This window comes from Chaetodon trifascialis, chromosome 23, assembly GCF_039877785.1.
Source record: "Chaetodon trifascialis isolate fChaTrf1 chromosome 23, fChaTrf1.hap1, whole genome shotgun sequence".
Classification (NCBI taxonomy): domain Eukaryota; kingdom Metazoa; phylum Chordata; class Actinopteri; order Chaetodontiformes; family Chaetodontidae; genus Chaetodon; species Chaetodon trifascialis.
In genome coordinates, this window is record NC_092078.1 from 6090275 (window position 1) to 6113170 (window position 22896).

The 22896-nt window shown below is 44.7% G+C and overlaps 1 protein-coding gene across 1 annotated transcript; it reads left to right on the top strand.

Moving 5' to 3' along the window:
* The first annotated feature begins 520 nt into the window (after nucleotides 1-520).
* On the top strand, nucleotides 521-8488 carry LOC139351613 (trichohyalin). The gene is made up of 3 exons (XM_070993577.1): nucleotides 521-572; nucleotides 883-1707; nucleotides 3096-8488. Exons 1-3 carry the CDS (start codon nucleotides 521-523, stop codon nucleotides 8417-8419), a joined length of 6201 nt encoding a protein of 2066 aa, XP_070849678.1. The 3' UTR covers nucleotides 8420-8488.
* The last annotated feature ends 14408 nt before the right edge of the window (nucleotides 8489-22896 follow it).

The window sequence follows — 22896 nt, forward strand, 5'->3', positions numbered from 1 at the left end:
ACCACAAGGCCAAGTTAGCTCCGTTTTGCTTGTGAGCAGAGGAAACAGAAGTGCCACACATTCACCACAGGACAGCATCTGACGGTAAGCTGCAGCTCTCACCGTGAAGCCTTCATGTGTGCCTCTGCACATACGTGTTATGTATGTAAATGCGACTTCTTGCAGCTGTGTGCAGCGTGCATGTGTGCGGCGGTGTGTGTTCTGCATGTGTGTTTTGCGAGCATGTGCGTGTGTTGGTGTGTCACTAAAGCTCACCGTGCCATCTCTTAACTTCCTGTCGTCTTGAATGAGAACACAGAAAACCACAGGTCGGTCATGTGACGCGGCGTGTCTTCCACCGCCCGCGCTCCGTTTGTGCATCGCAAAGCTCCATTTTGGATCAATTAACGACGAGGCTGTTTCTGGGCTTTTTTTTTTTTTCTTTTCACAATGACGCTGAAGAAACACTTCCTGTAAAATACACACAGGAACCAAAAAGAGGAAGAGGAAGGATAAGAGGAAGACAGTGGACAGGGAGGTGATGGACACGACAGATAAGACGTGTAGTCCAGCAGACATCATTGCGAATGGTGGTGAGTTCACTGCTGGGCTCTTACATTCTTTGTCTTTTCAAGTATTATAAATCTGAAATGAGCTTGTGTAGAGATGCATTAGTCTGAGAGGAAAGTGATGTGAATCACACCAGGATGTACTTTCTGATGCAAATGCAGTTTAATGTTCAGGTATTTCCTGATAATCAGATCAGACTGAGTTGCAAGTAAACAATCTGAATGCAGTTCTTGAGGTAAAACAATGATAAGGAAAGTTTCAAATGCAGCTTTATGTATAAAGGTGAGGCCAGACGACTGATTGCTGTCACACTTTGTGTTTTGTGTCATTCAGATTATCCGGTGCGGTGCACTGAGGAAGTACTTTTCCCTTTCTTCACAGACGAGAGTCTGCAGGTCGCCATGGACTCACAACACCCCCCTGCCTCCCACAGCGTCCCTCCTGCTCTCCCAGAACTTAGACTGGTCCTCCTGGGCAGGAAAGGAGCAGGGAAGAGTGCGGCAGGCAACACCATCCTGGGAGGAGCGGGAGGGTTCGAGAGTGGGAAGCCCACGGAGGAGTGCGTGAAAAGGCGAGCTGATGTATGGGGGAGAAAAGTCACAGTGGTGGACACTCCAGGGTGGGAGTGGTACTACCCCCTCAACAGCACCCCCAACTGGGTGAGGAGAGAAACTTTGCGGAGTGTGTCGCTGTGTCCCTCTGGACCCCATGCTGTGCTCCTGGTGGTGCGATCCTGCGCCTCCATAACAGAGAACTACATCAGTGAGATAGAGGAGCACCTGGAGCCGCTGGGAAAAGGAGTGTGGGAGCATAGCATGCTGCTCTTCACCAGGGGAGACGAACTCGGCCTGGTCTCCATGGAGCAACGAATCCTGACCAGCGGCCCTGCGCTCCAGAGACTCCTCCAGAAGTGTGGGAACAGATACCATGTGGTGGATAACCGGAGCAGAGGAGATGGGACGCAGGTTAAAGAGCTGATAAGGAAGCTGGAGGAGATGGTGGAGGCGAAGAAGGACGGAAGCAGCTACTTGGAGATGAATAACACGGTTCTGTTGGGTCTGGAAGCAGACGGGAAGAGGAGAGCGAGGGAGAGGAGGAAGAAACAGAGGCAGATGGAGGAGCAGATGCAGAAAGGGACCATTAAAGCTGCTCTAATGAGTGAGTTCTTCAGTTATTTGTGAAGCTTCTCAAATCCTCTCAAATACATGAAATGGTATCACAATGAGACAACCTGTTGCTAGCATTGGAAACTATAAATGAATATGAACAATGGGTAGCATGACTAGGTGTGAAAGGTGACGCCCAGTGTCAAACCCACAAAGACTTAACAGCCAACTCTGCAGTTCCCACAGCTCTATGAAGCCTTTTGGGGTCTTTTAACTTAATATATTGGTTTTCCAGCCAGCTTTACTATTTTGGTTCACTTCTCAGAGGCACCAGGCAGTCAAAAGACTCTGATTAACCCACCACCAAACAAGAGACAGGCAAAGTCAGCATCTAGCTGGTGACCACAGTGGAGCATCTGGTGGCTAAAGACGTAGATATTTACTTCAGTAGGAGGTTGGTGGGGACCAAAACAAAGCTAAAAGGGGAGTGAACACTGGACTTGCATTCATTGAGTAGAAACAAACACGAATGTCGCTCTGTGTCTGCTGGATGTTTAAACAGGAAATTGTGTGTGTGCACATGTGGTTGCATGCATGTGTAAATAAGCATTTTTGATATTTTACCCTCCATCAGATGACTGTGTTATGTAAAAGGCTTGCTGATGGTGCTGAAATCCTAATCTCAAATGACCTACCAGCACACACCACACACAGCTTTTAGCCTCTTCTTGCGCACTGTTCTGGTTTCTGGATTTACTGGATTGTTGTCTCACCACTTTAAACCCACTGATTGCAACCTGCACAGGGACGAGAGCAGTTCCCAACTAAGAGGGGAAGAAAGTCAAACACTTAATTTAAAGAGCTAGATTCTTCCCTCAGGAGTTGGTGGAGAACAAAGCAGAGCTAAAAGGAGGGTGATGATTGGACTTGCATTCAGTGGCCACAAACACAACAGTGGCGAATGCTAATGTTGTCCCGCTGGATCTGTAGGTAGTGGCTTTTTATATGTTTACTTGCATTCTTTGCTCATTTTTGAACCCTTTTAGAATTAACTGACTGCAAGACTGCACAGCACATTTTAGTGCAATGTTTTGGTTGGGTGGCTCAAACTGTTGAGTGTCACTGAGTCAGTCAACAGCTTTGAGACCAACTGCATGTTACCAGCCAAGCACCAAACATAAGACACATAAAAAGTGGGAAAAAAATGAATATTGGACATCATCAGGTGTTCATGAATACGATGTTTAAATTAATATGTAAGTGATTGCCACCACATTAGCAATTAGTATCTTGTTGATCCAACGAGCTAGCAGTGGCTATGTGTCTGTTTGCTTGTTTTGATTGTTTTCTGGCCCCTTGTAGCCAACTGCACCAACTTCCTTCATGAACTTTGCATTAGCACACAAAGATTAAAAATATGTTTACCTCTCTGCGTTCCAGGCGATGGTCTTCAGGGTTCAGAGCTAGATGCCCACCAGTCGTTCTCCAAGGCTCCCCGACGCTTACCTGAGGTCAGACTGGTTCTCCTGGGCGAGCGGGAAACAGGAAAGAGTTCAGCTGGGAACACCATCCTGGGCAAAATGGGCTTCTTTGAAGCCGGGGTGGTAACAGAGGAGTGCATCCGTCAGCAAGCGGAGGTGGCCATGCGGCTGGTGACAGTGGTGGACAGTCCGGGCTGGGAGGGAAGCATAGCGGGTTCTACGCCTGAGAGGGTGAAGAGGGAGATTGTCAGTAGCGTGGCCTTGTGTCCTCCAGGCCCCCACGCACTCCTGCTGACTCTGAGGGTGGACACACTGGTGAAGGCGGGACATGTGAGGGAACATCTGGAGCTTCTGGGCGAGGGCGTGTGGAGACACACAATACTGCTGTTCACCCACGGGGATCAGCTTCGAGAGGGGGTGGATATTGAGCAGCACATCCAGGGTGGGGGCAGAGACCTCCAGTCTCTGCTGGAGAAGTGCAGGGGCAGGTACCACGTCATTAGCAGCATAGATGGAGGAGGAAGAGGAAATGGAGACTCGAGTATGGTGACAGACCTCCTGCAGAAGGTGGAAAAGATGGCCGCCATGAACAGGTGCGAGGCTTTCTCTGGCCTGGTTCAGGAGGTCAGGGATCTGAGCCGGCAGAGGAACGAGAAGTTCAACCAGCGCCTAAAGGAAATGGGAGATAAAATGCTTCGCCAGGAGGTGGAGTTGAAAAATATGAGAGAGAGGGAGATGAAAAGCATCAGGTGGTTTTTTGACAGGAAGAAAAAGGTGAAATCTCCCGGAAAGGCCAACATTCAAAGGGAAGAAGAGGAGGATGAGGACAGGAGGAGTGAGGAAAGGAAGAATGACATTGGGGAGCTAGAGGACAGGATACAATGGCTGACAGAGGACAAAGAGAGAGAAATTCAGGATCTGTGCGTGGAAAAAGATAGAATCTGTGTAGCACTAAACCAAAGCAGAAGAGAAAGAGACAAGGCAATGCTCAGTCTGGAGCTCAAAGAGAGAGAGATCGAGGAGCTGAACGAAAGGATTGACGAGCAGCAAGTGAAGCTGCTCGACCTTGAATGTGCCAGCGTAGAATATGAACATGAGAGAAAACAGAGGGAGGATGCCATTAAGGTGGAGAGACAACAGTGGAAGAGCAAGGTTAAGAAACTGGAAGATAATATAGAGCTGCAGCAGAAAGAGAAAGCAGAGTGGATGGAAAAAGTTGACTCTCTGAAAACAGAAATGGACGAGACAAAAAGACACTATGACGACGTTCTCGAGAAAAACAGGGAGATAGCAGAGATAGAAGAAAAACTAAAGACGGAGATGGAAATAAAACTGCGTGAAAAAGACAAAGAGCGGGAGGAGGTGGAAAAGAAAGCAGCAGAGGAGATACAGGGCTTAAAACTGCAGCATCGGGAAGAGATGGCTAGAAAAATCAGTGAATTAGAAAAAGTGATAGAGACAATGAAAGTTCAGCACCAAGAAGAGACTGACAAGAAGATGAAAGACAACGCAGAGGATATGGAAAGGGTCAAACGACAGCATGACAGCGAAACAAGGCGCATGCAGCAAGAAAAACAAAGAGAGATCGCAGAGCTGAAAGGGCAGACTGCAAAAGAAACAGAGGAGCAAATGCAAGCAAGAGAGAGAGAGATGGCAGAGTTAGAAAAAAGGTACCTCGCCCAAATGGAAAGGCAAACGCTAGAAAATAAAGAAGAGCATGAAAGGATCTGTCTAAGTCTCAAAAAAGAGCTGGAACAAAAGATGCAAGAGAAAGAAAAAGAGGTCGAAGAGTTAAAACTGAAGCATCGGGAAGAAGTGGCGAGAAAAACGAAAGATATGGAAAAAGTAATGGAGGCGAGGAGAGCCGAACACCAGGAGGAAATCACTAGAAAAGTGAAAGAAAAGGAGGCATGTGTGGAAAGGGTGCAAAAAGAGTGCAATGATAAAATAAGAGGCATAGAGCAAGAAAGACAAAGAGAGATGAAAGACTTAGAGCAAAAGTATGTCGCCCAAATAAACGAAAAGATGCTGGAAAATGAAAAAGAGAAGGAGCTGATGAAAGAAAAGCATGAAAAATACATCCTGCAGAAAATGCAAGAGAAGGAGAGACTAATAGAAGAGTTAAAGCGTCAGCACGTGGATGAAATCAAAGAAAAACTGCAAGAAAAGGACAAGGAGACAGAAAGGATTGTTATGAATCTGAAGAAAGAGACAGAGGAAAAAGAAAAGGAGACAGAGGAGGTAAAACTGACTGTGGAAGAAATGAAGGAGAAGCTGCGACAGAAGGAAGAGAAAGAAAAGGAGAATTTAAACAAGAGGAAAGAAATGGAGCAACGACTGGAAGAAAAAGGAGAAGAAATCGAGGGGTTGAAATCAAATGTCAGAGAAATGAAGGAAAAGCTGCGACAGAGGGAAGAGAAAGAAACTGATCACTTGCATTATGAGAACGACCTGGAGCAAAGACTGGAGGAGAGAGAACGAGAAATAAATGTGATGAAAGAACATTTAAGAGAAGTTGATCAACAACTGCGGCGGACAGAGGAGGAACGAGAACGAGATCGTCTCCATCACAAGAAAGAGACGGAGCAAAAACTAGAAGAAAGAGACAGACTGATAGAAAAACTGAATCAGCGCGTGAAGGATGCCGACGAGATCCTGCAAAGGAAGGAAGAAGAGAGGGGAGAAATTATCCTGAAACAAAAGAAGGAGGCAGAGCAACGACTGCAAGACAGAGAGCAGGAGATGGAGGAGACGAAGGCGCAGCTTTTAAACGACATGGACAGAAAACTGCAAGAAAAGGAAGCTGAGATCGAAAGTCTCAAACAGCAGGCCGACTCCAGGGAGACGAGATGGAAGGAGGAGCAGAGGAAGAAGGACGAGAGAGGAGAAAACGAAATGAACCGGCTGATAGAAGTCATCGACGAGAAAACAAAAGAAATAACGCAGGCGCAACGTCTGCTTGAAGGCAGAAACAGTGAGATTGATGAGGCAAAGAAGACGTGCGCAAACTACTTAAAAGAGATCGAAGAGCTGAAGGAAAGCAATAAAAACCAAACTTCCAGCATCGTCGAGATGCAGCAGCGTCACACGGAGCAGGAGAGGAAAAAAGGTGCCGAAACGATGGAAAAACTTCAGGAGAAAGACGAGGAACTCCGCCAGCTGAGGCAGAGGGACGCAGAAAACGAGAGAGAGCTTGTCCGACTGAGGCTGATAATCGAGCAGACGAAGAGCGAGCTGAAGGAGCTCACCGACAGGATGGAAAAGGAGATGACGAGCATGATTCAGGAGTATGAGAAGGAGATCGCGAGGAGGGACGAGAACATTGAATCCATCGCAAAGGAGAAGGAGTGCGCGATGAGTCGCCTGCAGGAAGAGAGTCGGAAAAGCATCTCGGACGTCACAGAGAAATACGAGGGGAGTCAGAGTAGGGTCGAGGAGCTGCGGGAGCAAAATGAGAAGATGAGAAACGAGGCGGAGAATCTCAAGTTAAAGTGCGAGGAGCTGAGGAAGGAGAGAGAGGAAGAAGTTAGGAAACACCTCAAGGGATACGAGCAGCAGGTAAAGAGCATAGAGGCAGAAATCCAAAGCATTCTTAAAGAGAGAGACGTGGAGGTCAGGGCACTAAAGGACGCCAATGACAAGCTGCAAGCAGAGATGGAAAGGCTGAAAGAGAGAGCAGGGGAGGCGGAAAGGCAGATGGATGAAATGACACAGCTGAAGGAGAAAGAAAGCCAGCTCAGGAGTAAGAACGAGGAGATCGAAGTTAGGGAAAAAGAAGTGAGGGAAAGGGAGCAGGTTGTGAGCAGAGACGAAGAAGATCAGAGCAAAAGAGGACGGGAACTTGATGAAAGGGAGGAAGAGCTCGTCGAAAAAGAGGTGAAGTTAGAAAGCAAGGAACAAGAACTTAGCAGGTGGCAAACAAGTCTAGAAAAACAGCAGGGAGAGCAAGAACAGAGAGCTAAACACGAGGAAGATGTGAGCATGAGAGCGAAAAACATCAAGAAAACGGAGAGGGAGCTGGAAGGGTTGCTTAGAGCTCTGGAGGGCAAACAGAAAGAGCTAAACTGTCACGGCCAAGACCTTCAGAAGAAGGTCAGAGGGCTGAAAGATCAAGGCAAGGAGCTGAAGGACAGGGAGCATTACTTGAGAAACGAAGAGCAGGAGTTGCTCAACTGGAAGTCAGAGCTGCAGATCCGAAACGAGCACGTAAACTCTACGACGCAGCAGTTAGACGAGATGGGGAGAGACTTGGCTTTGCTGAAGGAGGAACTTCACAACAAGGAGCAAAATCTGAAGGTGTTACTTAACAAGCTGAGCAAATGGGAAGAGAATCTTAAGGAACGGGAGGAAGGGTTGATCAAAAGAGAGATAAGAGAGCTGGAGACTCAACAACAGGAGACTGATGACAATGGGAGAGTCTTTGAGACGGATCCTTTTGATCTGACTGCTGCCATTGAGACGTCAGAAGACGAGCTGCTCTTAATGTACCAAGAGGTCAGTGAGAGAGGGGAAAAAGGAAGAGGAAGAGGAGAAAATGCAAAGGACAGGGAGGATCAGAGGATGAAAACAGCTTCGTCAGCTGCAGAGAGCAATAACTGTCACCCTGAAACCTTCAGAGACATAAAGATGGCAAAGCAGGGGAAGAAGAAAGGCAGAGAGGACCTGGAGGTCATTCGAGATGTCCAGTTTTTATCTGCAAGTCACAGACGCTCAAACAACAAAGAGTGTCCTGGGTCCGATCTGAGGGTGGTGGTGTTAGGGGAGTCCTGGTCGTCTCGCTCCCCAGCTGGAGTCAGCATCCTGAGTGGAGAGGCGTCCGAACACGACGGGTCTAACTTCAGGCCTTGGAGAGGTCAGATAGCTGGACGACGCCTCGCCGTCGCAGAGCCGCTGGGTCTGAGGTGGCGAGACGGACCCGATCCAACCAACACAATGCAAAGGGAAAGCATCCTGGACAGCATCTCGTGGTGTCACCCCGGCCCTCACGTCGTCCTCCTGCTCATGCCGGCCTTCTTGACCTGCACACAGAGGTACAGGAGAGCAGTGGAGGAGCACATGAGTTTGCTCGGGGACCAAATTTGGCAACGCGCGCTGGTGCTGTTCACCTGGGGGGAAATTTTAGGGGAGAGCGCAGGGCAGCACATCCTGAGGAACAGGGAGCTAACGGGGCTCGTAGAGAGATGTGGGGGCAGGTATCACGTCGTGAGCAGCAAGAGAAGCGGCTCTGCGATTGAGAGATTATTTGAGAAGATGGAGGATGTGGTGGCTTTGAACAGCGTGTAAAACTGTCATGTAAAAACGTCTTTTTCATCTTATGTGAATATGTTTAAATAAACTGAACCTGTGGTGGAATACGAACTGAGATCCTTTATTTGCTGTAAGAGATATTAAATAAGTCTGAGGGGCCATGAGGTGATAAATGCTGCAGGAAACAAGAAAAAATTCATTTCTGCAACACAAATTTGGATTTTTTTTTTCCCTTCCCACCAATTATTTGCTTTTTTTGGTTAAATATTTGATAATTTGGGCTTAAGTGGAACTGCTGCATGTGACAAAAGGCCCCGACCAAACACTCAGCATGTAAGCTTTTATAAGCGTATCATGTGTTTTTCCTATAAGTGAAATCTTAATCTGAAAAGCAACCAGTTCCAATACAACAGTTAGAGTATTTCCCTCTGAAATGTGGTGGAGTAGAAGTATAAAGCAGCAGAAAAGGGAAATACTCCAGTAAAAGTAGAAGAACTTGAGAAAATGCTTCCTTCCACTACTGAATTTAATGTCCTGCTTACTGAATTATTGCTTGAAATATCCTGAACGCGCTGCAGATCTAACACGATTTTTCTGGATGAACCTTTGCTGACCTGCACCGTCACCGTGCACGAAAGAAAGACGTTCACACTCTCTCCACAAGATGGGGACGTTGCGTCAGTGTAGACTCGCTCCCTGAACGCCAAAGTAATCAGTGTTGAAAGTCACTGATGACAAGGAGTTGATGGTGAAAGTATAGAGAAGCTAGTCAAATATTTTTTTTTTTAACCGTGTTTTACAATTTTCTGTGTAAATGGCTACTTCTAAAAGGAAGAGTACACAAAGGCTGACTAGCAGGCCTGTGCTCCATCTTGACTGGAGGCATTTCAGGAGAACCAAACCGTCTCGCAATTATAACCCCAGGAGGCCTCCAGCACGCTGAGAGGACTCCTGCTTTGACAAGTAAATTATGACTCTTGATGAGAGGAGTACGGCTTTCTCAGAATGCAATTTTTGACAGCCAGGAAAATGCGGGTGGATACATACAACAACTTCCATCATCCGCGGAGCCAGATGCAACAGCCAAAAACACTCGTGTGCAATCATCAGGCTAAAAATTATGGAGTGTGAGTGCTGGTCTGTGTCTGACATGGCAGCAATGTTTTTTAATCTGTCCATTCAGTGTGAGCTGCCTTCAGAGGCGAGATAAGAGGGTGTTAAGATGGATCCCAGCTTCTTTGATCATCTCTGCAGGGTGTGACTGTTTTCAAAGCGTCTGGGGAGAAATTAAAGGGGAAAAAAAAGTTGCTAAATTGCAGTTGATGCAGACATAATTTTCATACATTTTCAGCATAATGTTTTCAAGATATCAGGTATCCAGCACAAACTCGGCCATAATGTGTCATGAGCATCGGCCTTTTTCATTTTTAAATCCTTGGATTTATCATCACATATCTCATTTATCGTATCACAACACTTGATTTATTGATTATAAGCTTGGATTGATTAAAAATGTGCATGATGGTTTCAGCAAAATTCTGAGACACGCTTATTAGTGGTTTGGTTTTAATGGTTTTAGGCTGTTTGAAGTTTTAACCTCGTCAGCTGGGCAAGACAAAAACTTTTGCGTACATCATTAGATAGATAGATAGATAGATAGATAGATAGATAGATAGATAGATAGATAGATAGATAGATAGATAGATAGATAGATAGATAGATAGATAGATAGATAGATAGATAGATAGATAGATGCTCATTCGCTGTCTTGCTGAGAGTTAGACGACAACATCAATACCACTGTCACATTAAACAACCAAGATATAAATGTTAATTAATGAGCTTTAGAGATGCTAGTATTGGCATAAGTCTTTGTGCTAAGCTAAGCTAACCATCTGCTGGCTGTAGCTTGACAGGCCTATTTAGCAAATGCACAGACACATGAGTCGGGAACCTAAAAGACTGTGAATAGGTATAGTTCAACATTTTGGGTTACGTGTATTAGCTTTTTTGCATGTGAGAAGATATATGAAGCTATGCAGCTGGTTAGCGTAGCCTAGCATAAGGAGAGGGGAACAGGGAAACAGCCTGATTTTGTAAAGCAGCAAAATCCACCTACAATTCTAAAGTACACTAGCTAGGCTATATCTCGTTTTTGTGTTGCTAAGCTAAGCTAGCTGGCTGCTATAGCTTCATATTTAGCTAACACACAGGCAAGAGTTCTCATCTAACCCTCAGCAAAAATGCAAACAAGGGTTGGAACGAGAAGTTACAGGATTGTTTTCCAGTCTCTTTCATAAAAACACATAAAACACATTCCCAACCTTGATGAAATGAACTGATGAGCTAAAAAATGATTAACGCCAAGGTCAGAGAGGTGTAGGCATGAGGATTTAAAAAGTACAAGCGTGCAAAATGTATTTTCCAAGTGAACTTTGATCACAACAGCCATCATGCTCTTTCTTCTTTCCATTCAAGGGAATTCAGGAAACCACTATAACTGTGAGGTCAAAGGTGAATCCTTGCTCCATACCGTCATCATCACGCTGAATGGTGCAAACAGAGAACGATGAAACCACTCTTGGCCACTCATTTCTGTTTTTAGCTGGCATTAGTTCAGATTAAGGTAACATGGTAACCCTAATTTATCTTTATTTGGAGCCTTTTAAGGTCCTGAATGAGGCTTTTTGGGAAATATGGATGAGGCCACATTTACATGCTCTACAATAGACAGGAACGGCACCGTCAATCACGTCTACAAATGTTGGAAACAAAATTACTGGGCTGTGTTAAAACAGAAGTTAATGGTTGGGCTGATTTCTATTAAGGTCTGTGCACTCTCATTTGAATAATGGTCTTTCAAACAATGTGTTTTCTTTTCAGTACTTGACCCGAGAGGGAAATAAATGTGATTCCGCTTTAACACCTCCATTAATATTCAAGTGGCTTTAATACTCCAGGTTTATTTCTGACTCACCGTAATTAGCACGGCAGACTGCTGCTATTTTATGATAAATCATGGTCTGGGGTGGCTTTGGAAAAAACTATCGGTTTCATTATAAAAAAAAAAACATACATAGCTATTGTGAGGAAAGAATACCTAGAAGTCTGTATTTTGAAAATCAAAAATTGATTTTATCATCAAATGCATAATTATTTTGTTCAAATGGCTCATTGTAACACAAAATCAGACTTTCTTGCACGCGAGTTGTCATTTTGAGCAAGTTCCAATCAAAGTTTGGAATTAAACTTTTCATTTTTGCCACCGTGGTAGTTTTAATTTGAAATCATTCTTTTAAGGCTATCGATACAAGACAACCTACTCTGTCGATTCTGCCTCGAGCTATTTATGTTCCTTTATCCACTTTCTAATACAGCAAAGGGTTTATAAGACATAATCAAAAACAACTTCTGGGCTGCCAGGTTGTGAAAAATCCTTCTCTGGCATTGACACTTGCTTTTCCCTTTTTAATTCATCAGCAAGTGCCTTCAAATTGACTAATCTGAACACTTTATAAGTTCATTTTAAGTTGTAAATAAATGGATTTTGGGGAAGGATAGTCCACAACCTGTCAACCCCAAATTAGTTCTTATCAATAGCTGATAACTGATGAGAAAGCATTACTCGTTAACCATTAATAAACGGTTAGTTACAGCTAAGGGTAGAAAGCAGCACCTCTTTGCTTCCTCATTATTCAGATAAGATTTTGGGATACTAACTTTACTCTTTTTCTGCAGATGTCTCAGGGTGTAGCTGGCAAAGGGCGTAGTGGCGTCCAGTGTGCTGGACAGGTGGATATTTGCATGATCCTGGCTGTAAAGGTCAATGCTGGTCCCTCGAGGGCGAGGATTTATATTGAACCTGATGGACCATGAGGAGTTCCAGATCTGCCCCTCTGCCCCGCCTAGCGCCCAGGGCGTACATTTAGATAACGTTAGCCTTTAAGGATTCCTGAATTCTGGCCCATTCTGACCAGTTACATAAACCACCCATGATCCAGCAAAGGCCCTCTGGAGTCTGTGCCCAAAAATAGTTGCAGTGCAAAGGAGGGCCACAAAAGCACAAAATGTTCCTGCTGTGGTAAAGAGGTGGTCACGTGTCTGTGAGAAGAGGCGCTTAAACTTGGGCTAATCTTGAAACGAGTGTCGCCTGTTGATGTGTGAATTGTCCAGATTTTGATTGTGTAGGAGGAGGAGGAGAGGAGTAAAGGGTTTCATCACAGAAATATGCAGCCAAAATAAGTTTGTATTTCGGGAAAAGCAAAAAGGAATTTATCTCCAAAAACTGTGAAATATTATTTCGTCTGTGCCCCAAAGCACAAAATGTTCCTGGGGCGAGATCAGACACTTCAGCTGATCTTGAAATTCCACCGCTAATGTGTGAAATGAGGGAATCACCTTTTTAGATAAGAGAGCTGAAGATTTTCTACAAAGACAAGGGGGAAAAAAAAGATTTGTTACCTGAATCTGGCAGTTTTGTGCCTCTCTGTGTGTTTTACTTTCTCGCCTCTCGCGTCCTCTCGTTTCCTGAGCAGGGAGGGGGGAGAGAGCGAGGAAGAGGAGACGATGCTGCAGATGATGAATCCCCCTCTGGACTGCATCCTTTCCGGTTGAGTGCGTCCAGTGGGCCAGAGCCAGGTCCTGGAATCTAGCTAATGAGACACACCCCCCCCGAGGGCCCGGCGCCGTCCTATTGGCTGAGAGGCCGGTGGCGGCCGAGGCGATTGGCTGAAGGAGTCCCGTGCAAGCAGCTGTCAGAGCGTGTTGCAAATCAAACTCACAGTATTCATATCCAGCATGGCAGACAGTGAAGAAGCTAAATGAGCGGAGTGAAATGTATACTCAGACGAACATTTGAAAGATCCTAAAAACAATGGGGTGAATGTGAAGGTGGAGCTGCAGAATTCAGTCGTTTTAACGCATATTTGATGTGACCACACGTGCAGATGAAGGATCGCTGAAGGAAAGCGGCACATCTATCAAATTCTTTACATTTTTAAAACATCTACAATGGCGACATTTTCACCCCACCTGTATCTAAAGCAATTTCACACACCACATTTAACTCACTGTACCTGATCACTCACGTCTTTCGCTTTCCTCTTATGGCTGAATGAGTTATGCTGCCTCTACAGAGAATCGTTTTTCGACGCTACGATTCACTCTAAACACATAAACATGAAGGCTCACTTCCACTCACTGTAAAAAGAATATACACGCATGGAGTCTGTTTGTTCAGCGAGATATCTGAGGAGGGCTTTTGACAATGAAAGCAACATGCAGCAAATCCTGCAGCATGAATAAAATATTAGATTTTTTACTACATGCAAAAGGCAGATCCTCTCCAACAGTCCAGCAAGGGATGTGAAAAAGTCAAACCTGCTGCTTTTTTTTTTTTTTCCACCCGATCGCTGATGCTGAGCTCCTCTGTCTCAGTGGCCTCCTCGGAGCTGTGAGGTTCAGCTGAAGGTCAGGATGCAGGAAGAGCGGATGATGAACATTTGTGGTCAGAAGTGAGCGTCCTCTGATCAGCTCATGGTGGCAGATGCCCGAAGGCTGTGTAACAGCGGGAAAAAAAGAGAGCAGCGGGAGGAGGAAGAGGGTATGGCTGCAAGCGAGAGGGAAATAGAGGCAAAGATGAAATCGAAGATGTGAAAATGTGGGGGAGAAAGCGCGGATGGATTGTAAGACAACAGGTCCTGGGGCACAGACATGTAAAAGTTCCCCCACCCCTCTAACATAGAGACCCCCAGACTGTGCATCTCCTTATGCTTGTTTTACATCTCTCTGTGGTCGTTTCTCATCTCTTCGTGGTCGTTTCTCATCTCTTCGTGGTCGTTTCTCATCTCTTTGTGGTCGTTTCTCATCTCTTTGTGGTTGTTTCTCATCTCTTCGTGGTCATTTCTCATCTCTTCGTGGTCGTTTCTCATCTCTTCGTGGTCTTTCTCATCTCTTCGTGGTCGTTTCTCATCTCTTTGTGGTCATTTCTCATCTCTTTGAGGTCATTTCTCATCTCTTCGTGGTCGTTTCTCATCTCTTCGTGGTCGTTTCTCATCTCTTCGTGGTCGTTTCTCATCTCTTTGTGGTCATTTCTCATCTCTTTGAGGTCATTTCTCATCTCTTCGTGGTCGTTTCTCATCTCTTTGTGGTCGTTTCTCATCTCTTCGTGGTTGTTTCTCATCTCTTCGTGGTCGTTTCTCATCTCCTTGTGGTTGTTTCTCATCTCTTCGTGGTCGTTTCTCATCTCCTTGTGGTTGTTTCTCATCTCTTCGTGGTCGTTTCTCATCTCTTTGTGGTCGTTTCTCATCTCTTCGTGGTCATTTCTCATCTCTTCGTGGTCGTTTCTCATCTCTTCGTGGTCATTTCTCATCTCTTCGTGGTCGTTTCTCATCTCTTTGTGGTTGTTTCTCATCTCTTCGTGGTCATTTCTCATCTCTTCGTGGTCGTTTCTCATCTCTTCATGGTCGTTTCTCATCTCTTTGTGGTCATTTCTCATCTCTTCGTGGTCGTTTCTCATCTCTTCGTGGTCGTCTTCCGTCTCTCTGTGGCCGCTCTGTGTCTCTTTGTGGTCACGTGACTTTCATTCACTTCAAACGGAGGCCCAGGAGGCTCTTCAGGAATCCATCCATGGTAGAACGAGATAAAGGACGAAAAGACTGACGCAACAGAGGGCAAAATGTACAGATCTGGGGTCAGCTGTGTGAGACAGAAAGCTTCTGTGTACTTTAATGCACACAGTCAGAGCAACACGTCTTTGACTGTCAAACTGCATCAAGCAAAACACACTCACATCTATGACCGGTCCTGTCAGCTCCTCTCTTCCCTCTCCTCCCACGTTCCCCTCTCTCTTTTCTCTCTTTCTCCTCTGTTTCATAGTTTGTCAATTTGCATCACTTCACGCTCTGTGTTTGCTTTGACCCTTTAATCGTCCAGCGTGGGGGAAAGATCACAGAGTCAGCGCGTACCATCGTATTCGTCTAATTAGTCAAAGCTACATCACGTAATAACAGATGTAGTACTGTCTGAATGCCCAGCAGCAGAGGTCAGAAGTTCACAGAAGACAAGCGCTGCCTAGTGGTGAGCACAGCGTCCCATCTGCATACTGCGTTCTCTCTGGACTGTGTGCTTCTCTTTTAATGCATGCAGATGTAAATACTGTATGTATGCATGAATGTACACCCTTAGGAAATGTTTATTTTGGTGTATTTGCATCACGCTATGGTGTTTTGTCCATGTATTTGTCCTGTGTACTAACACACACACACACACACACACACACACACACACACACACACACACACACACACACACACACACACACACACACACACACACACACACACCCTAATCCAGCAGATCCTTGAATGGCCTGTTCACCTCATCTAAAATACATTATATAGACTGGGAAAAAAGATTTGTATGACAGACCAGCAGGGAATTACATGGCTGTGTAAACTTCTTAGGTACACACACACACACACACACACACACACACACACACACACACACACACACACACACACACACACACACACACACACAAAATGCTGTATAGAAACACAGATTTTTTACTTCCTTAGTCTCTTGATTAAAAAAAGAACAGTTTCCACAGTGTTTCAGTACAAAATGTCCAAGTTTCTGGTGGGTAGCCTTAATCTCAACCATCACGAAAAAGACAGTGACACACACACACACACACACACACACACACACACACACACACACACACACACACACACACACACACACACACACACACACACACACACACAGCATCTGCTCACTGAGGCCTCCGTAGAATATTCTACTGGAAAACACTTACACCTAATACCATTCAATGGCCGTCAAGGCGGCGTTTGGGTGGAAAAGCTCATCCAGAGCTCTGTCTGGCACCTCGTAACACCTTGAAAACGTTTTCTCTCACCTTTCCTCCGGGATTATACGGAAGGAGCAGTTATTCCATTTCAGGTTTATCTCGATTACCCTCATGAAAGTTTGATGTGCCGGCAGAGAGCGGGAGTCACAGCTCTGGAAGGAGGTGAAGAGCAGATTAAAGATTAATTATGTGTGTATGAAGTCGGTCTTGGAAGGACTATTATTCTTCTGCTTGGGACAAGTGTGTGTATGTGTGTACTGCAGGCTGCATGAAATAAATGCATGCTGGGGTAGCCAAAATAACCAGAACACCATATGACAGAGGACTTCAGAGGTGGATTCCAACCAACTTTAAAGGCGTCTATGAGGTCTTACAATAAAATGAGGCAACTGAAAGAAGACAAAGGGGCCAAGTCACCAGTTCCTAACTTGTAGAAGCATCAGTGGCAAAAAAAGTAATACACATTTCCAGAAAAAGTTGGAATTATCTCATTGATCTGGCAGAGAAATCAAGACTTTCTGGCTGGACAACCTTTTTTTTTTTTGCAGTGTAGGACCAGTGCCAAACTAACTGCACATTTCAACGATCACAAGCTGACAAACACTGATACAGTCAATGCCCGCACTCACAAGATTAACCAACAGCGCCCTACCACCTCCGTGTCTCCGTATCAAAACTGTGCGTTACGAGCCACAAGGATTCACAACCTGAGACGCAACCTTCGCTATGTGGCAAAACCTGAAGGACTGGGAATAAAGAAACATGATCTGATTGGCTGTTTGTCGTCAGTTTATCCCACATTAAGACCGAGGCTACGTCTGCAGAGAGCCAAAGGATGCCTTCAGGTCAGCTCTGCACGGTCATAACACCGTATGGAGCTGTTTAATAGCACACAGCGCATCGCTGCTACAGTCCAGGATTATCAGGTCTTAATACGAGCTGCCATATATAAACAGCACCGGGTCATGAACACCAGAATAAAGTTAAATGCCGTCCGTGGCCTCAGCGGTCACTAGAGCTCACACTTCTTGGAAAGCAGTAGAATATGACGCCAGTTTTCTTTATTCCTCAAACACCAGGAGGCTTTTCTTGTAGAAGAAAGGTCAAATGTCCAACTACACACAGTTCATACAGCATTCCAAGCAGAATTGAAGCTGATCTACGGGCACACCAGCAACCTCGGTCCCTATCAGGGGCGTATTATCAACTCATTGTTTGGCTGTTTCTATGGCTCTTTTGATCCTCTGATTGCTTTGTAAAAATATTCAGTTCAGACTCACTTTGTACTCTGTGAGTCTTTGTAAACCAAAATCATCAGTCACCCTCAGCTTTTTAAATGATCCCATTTAGTTTAATTGGATGGCACCAAACATTTTTCAGTCAATGCCACTTTTCAAATGAACACCATCTCATCTCGATCACGCTCTTTTTTCTCATTTGGCTTTTTACAAGGCCGAGGTCAGGAAGGCAAAAAAAAGGTCACATGCCTCATTTCCACCGCATGGTACAGCTCAGCTCTGCTCGACTCACTTGGAACTGTTCTTTTTTTGGCTTTCCATTGGCAAAACTTGTGGATGGCACTTGGTACTTCTTTTGGTAGAGCCTCCAGGCGAGCTGGGCCAACACTAGACGGTGGACTGAAGACACTGCAGACAACTGATTGGTCAGAGAGCATGACAGAGCAAAATGAGTCATCTCTTCACTAACGTAGGATTTCCCAAAATCTCCCTTTTTTTTGTCTTGGCGACTCCTGCCTTTCTGAAACAAAGTTTGTCACCTTGCTGTGACAAATGGCCACATACTGAGAGTCCAGAGCGACATCCTTCGATATCCTCCATTGTTCCTGTGTTTGTTCAAGATGCGCCGCCATGACATAAGGCAAGGATGACGCCTACGTTAAGGGGGTACTAGTTGCAGTGTAAAGCAAAATCTGCTAAAAGAGAGTCAGGTCAAGCTGCTCTGAAACGAGCCTACGTGTATTCAACGCAGGTGAGGCGAACACGATTAAAGGAGCAATCCTGTGAAGGTGATCTCAAGATGTTGCTCCTCTACATGAGCTCAAAGAATATAAAAACAAGCCAAAAGCCGCCGAGCTTAAACAGAGAGGTACATGGCCGGTCCTGTATTTTCTGCCTCTCTCCGCCGGGGAGGTGGATGGGTGGGAGGACATAATTTGCTCAGTGGCCGAGATGATGGGTCTCTCTGACCTCCAACCACATGAATGCAGCATTTTAAACATTCGTTTCAGCTCAGATTAATTCTAGTCATTTGAATTTTTACCGCTAATTTAATGGGCACAAAGCAGAGACACAAATCCTTCCATTAGCTGCACGTAGCGGCGGAGGAAAACCCGGCAAAAGTGAGGAAAAACACAGATTACATTCGATCTAATCCAGAGCTTTGTTTGTCTTTATGTTTTTAGCTGCTTGCTGTGTGTCTTTGTTGTATGTGTTTCATGTGGCTGTCTGTGCTTTGCTGTTGGTTAACTGAACAAAGTTAATGAATTATATTATTCTAATTATGCTTAAGAGCCTCTTTGGGCTCTCTCAAAGAAGATATTCCAACATTAACAGACCATCCTGGTTTAGGTAAATGAAATCTTTGATCGGTTTCCTTAAAATCAAATGTTTATTCCCAGAGCCCAGCTTTAACGCTACTTTTTTGTTGGTCCCTCAAGAGCTACATGACAGAATGCAGCGTTGGTCCGTGGCAAAAACAGCGAGGCAAAGGCTAAACAAAAGGGGACATTCGTGCAAGAGATGCTGGTAAAGTATGTCTTTGTGCATGTAAAGCGTCAAAGCCTGCAGCCTGCATGTGTGTCGCCTGTGGAGAGCATGCAGAAGTGGGCCCTTGTGGTTACTGTAGTATTGCTGTGACTCACTTTGTGCCTGAAGCCATTAATGCATATATGCAGCCTAGTCTGTTAAATTAGGTCTGCAGCGGGTTCAGCTGTGTGTGTGAGTCACATGTAGAAGGTTAGGCCATTTAATTCATATTTAAGCCTGGGCTGCACTGTATTCTTTCCAATATACTTAAATTTCTTCTCTCAATCCTTGTCTGGCCTGAGATTTGTCCAGAACCTGTTGCTTACAAAACACCCTCGCATTGATATATCGAGGTAAAAGTACAGCTTATGCTCCATAGTTTCAAGATACAGTACGTGTGTGTGCTGCAGCAGAGCCCCCAGAGCCCATGGGCGAAGTAAATCGTTCAACCCCTGCAAGTAAGTAGGCCCACATCATAAAAAATGCATACAGTGACATATGGTGTGCCAAGCTGCGTTAGAGGCAGCGTAGCCACAGCCCATACACTCAGAAATCCATATCCATTACTGACGTTTCTCTTTTTTTTTTTTTTTTTTTTTTAAAGGCAGGGGTCAATAGTTCACATCCCATCACACAGGAGAAACCCCTCAACATCTGCTTCTGTTGCCATGGCAACTGGCTGCTGCTGCCTGACAGATGGAGAGAGAGAGAGAGAGAGAGAGAGAGAGAGAGAGAGAGAGAGAGAGAGAGAGAGAGAGAGAGAGAGAACAGGCTTTTTTGTTGCTGCAGGTGCACTTTCATGCATTTCGATGCACACCGAGAGCAGTGACGCCCGTTTTCAGGAGCACTGCAGGTCTCGGACCTCAATCCTCTCACAACCCTGGACTATTACAAGTGTTTTTCCAACACATCGCAGCTCATCTTATTCACCTGTTCCTGAGGGGAAGGCTGTCTGGGGGGGGGCCTCTGTGGCTGACGTGCAGCACTGCCCATCGGAGAACCACAGCAACGTAGAGCAACAGAGCAGAGCACTCACACATACTACAGAAGCTACAGTGCTGGTTATGTTATAATTGAACAATTCCATCGCAAGCTGCTGACTAATGAATCTAGAGTACGTTTCTAGAATACAGCTGAATACTCAAGAACTTGAAAAAAAAAAGTTCTAGAATACTCAAAAATGGAACTGATGTTTGAACAATTCTATTCCAAAATACTCTTTAGGAGCAAGAAGAATTCCATTTTCTAAGAGTAGATTAAAAAGAATACGAGATTAAACAACTCCACTGAGAAAACTCCTTGAATATTCAGGAGTACAACAGAGTTCTGGACAGTTCTGCTCTGGTTTGCTCTGGAAATTCAACAATTCTGTCCTAGAATACTTTCTATAACACTCCAGAAGAGAACTGAATACTTCAGGGACAATTCTATCCTGGAATACTGTCCACAATACAAAGGAATACTCTAATTCTACTCTAGAATACTCCCATTGCACCCAATATAACAATATTAATTTATAGTAATTGGTACTAGTAATAGTATTACTGTATAGTAATAGTAATTTGCTGCACTTCAGAAAGTAGGTGGCCCCACACACATAGAATACAACTGTCCACTTGTTTGACATCTACTAACTTGTAAATGTGTATTTAGATGATGCTACAACAGTACAGGACCGTTTATTTATTTATTGTAAAAAAAAGGAGGCAGCATTAATGAAACATGAGAAACTCATGGTGTACCTGTAACATACTAAGGGACTGATGCAGCCAGCGTGTAGCTCACCTGTGCATGCAAACGGGAAGAGCAGTAAACAAGCATGACGCAGGAAGTGCGGCTGTTACATCAATTTTAAATGTGACTTCAAACCTTGACCTCGATTCAAACCGTGCACACCAGCGTTACTTCCAAAAGAAAGGGGAAGAAATACATTGAGGAAATATATTTACTCAGTCATGAACTTAATGTGACCTAATTATGTTTGTATTCTGCCTCAACACGTGTTAACCTCCGTTTAACCGCTTCACTGTAAGGCACACACTCACCTTCTGGCTGTTTTAAAGGGGCACACACACACACACACACACACACACACACACACACACACACACACACTAAAGCAGCCGTAAGGGCTAGTGTTGTGTATGTACCACTGGAAGTCTAATTCAATCAAAAATGAAAGGAGCTGACATTAAATTCAAGAAGTACTACAGAGGGGATGCAATAAGGAGTCTGCTACCGGCCTGACGTTGACGTTTGTTTTCAATATTCAATTTTCTTAATGTTTTATTTTAACCTCTGTTAAATCTCTCCTCCTCTCAATTACTTTGAAAAGAAATATTAGCATATTTCCACTGGCAAACAAATTGAGCTGCTACACAAATTAATACTTAAATTAGCTGTTTGGAGTTATTTTTTTTTCTTCCGCTCACAAACTGTGTTCGAATTTAAAATTAATTTCCCCCGAATCTGTTTTCAAATTAACAAGAGGGTTAATGCAGGGCTATTAGAAAAATATTTTTCTCACCATCACATTAATTTAATTTCCTGTTTAATCACTCACACCAGAGATGGGAATAATAACAATAATAATGATGGTAATAAAAAAAAAGGCACCAATTAACGCGCTCGTTTGTGGTTCTGATTGACTGATGAATTATTCATGAAATCAGAGTCGACAAGAAGGAGAATGAAGGGATCAGCTTGCCCACTGAGGAGGGATTTGGTACGAGGACAGGACCCTCTGCTGCCTGTGTGACAGGACACAGCCAGTCTGCTGCTGCTCGGTGGACACAGCTGCACAGATCAGGTACTTCTTACTTGCAGAATACAGTAATTTATGCTGGCACTATTGCAATATTGGGTGTGTTTATTAATTTAAAAAATGACATTTAAATAATAGCATTTTTTCCAAAGGTATGAGGATTTATTGTGCTATTATCACAAGTTTAGGATTCTTTCATTTTAGAAAATGCTATTTAAATAAAATGCCTTACATTGACAAACATGCGCTACTTTGAAAGGATAGTAGAAAAAGTCAAATCAGTCAAATTCACGTATTTCTTTGCATGCTACAGTTTGTTAATATTTTATTAATTGCTAAAAAATTTAAACCTTTTTAGAGGCTATTTAGTCAAGTGGAATTTCAGAGATGATTGCTTTAAATTTCCCTTCATATGCACGCAGGAAAGAGTGAAAGAGTTTAAATAACCTTCATTATTTCTACTCCTCATTCAGAAACCTCATCATACAGAAATTACTATCAAGTCCTTCGGCGAGGGGAGTCCTCCTCTGGAAACGACAGACTCTTGGACCCAGAAGCCTCAGCGTGGCCGAGTCCCTGCGCGCAGTGCATTCACAGTTCACAGGCATCTCGACCTAAATGCGATGTGACGGGAGAACCTTTACTGAAACAAACGGGAATATAGTATCAGGGAGGGCTGACCGAGCTGTGAACCGGGGCCCTAACATGGAGCAAATTAACATCAGCAAAAATAGCTCCGCGTTTTCAGATTGCTTATGTGCCAGGCAGCAAATGCATCAAGCGCTGTCAGGTCATTTTAGTCCGCACGTGTCTCACAAATCAAGCCGATGTGAGAGGGTTCCTTCGGCCGGGCGTCGTCCTCGAACTCTGACCAGCGAGCTGGACCGGCTCCAGAGGTGCTGCCACTTTGCATCCTGCAGGCAAACATCTCTGGCTCTGAGCTCGCAGTCCCACGATCATCCGTCATGAGATCCTTTTCGTGGTGTCTTCGACTGAGCAGAGTAGTCTAATGATGCTATCTTTGCCAGCTGAAAACACAGAGAGGAGGAGGAGAGGCGGCCTTCTATGAACGCAGCTTGACTGAAGGCCACGAAGGGGGCTTCTCCCC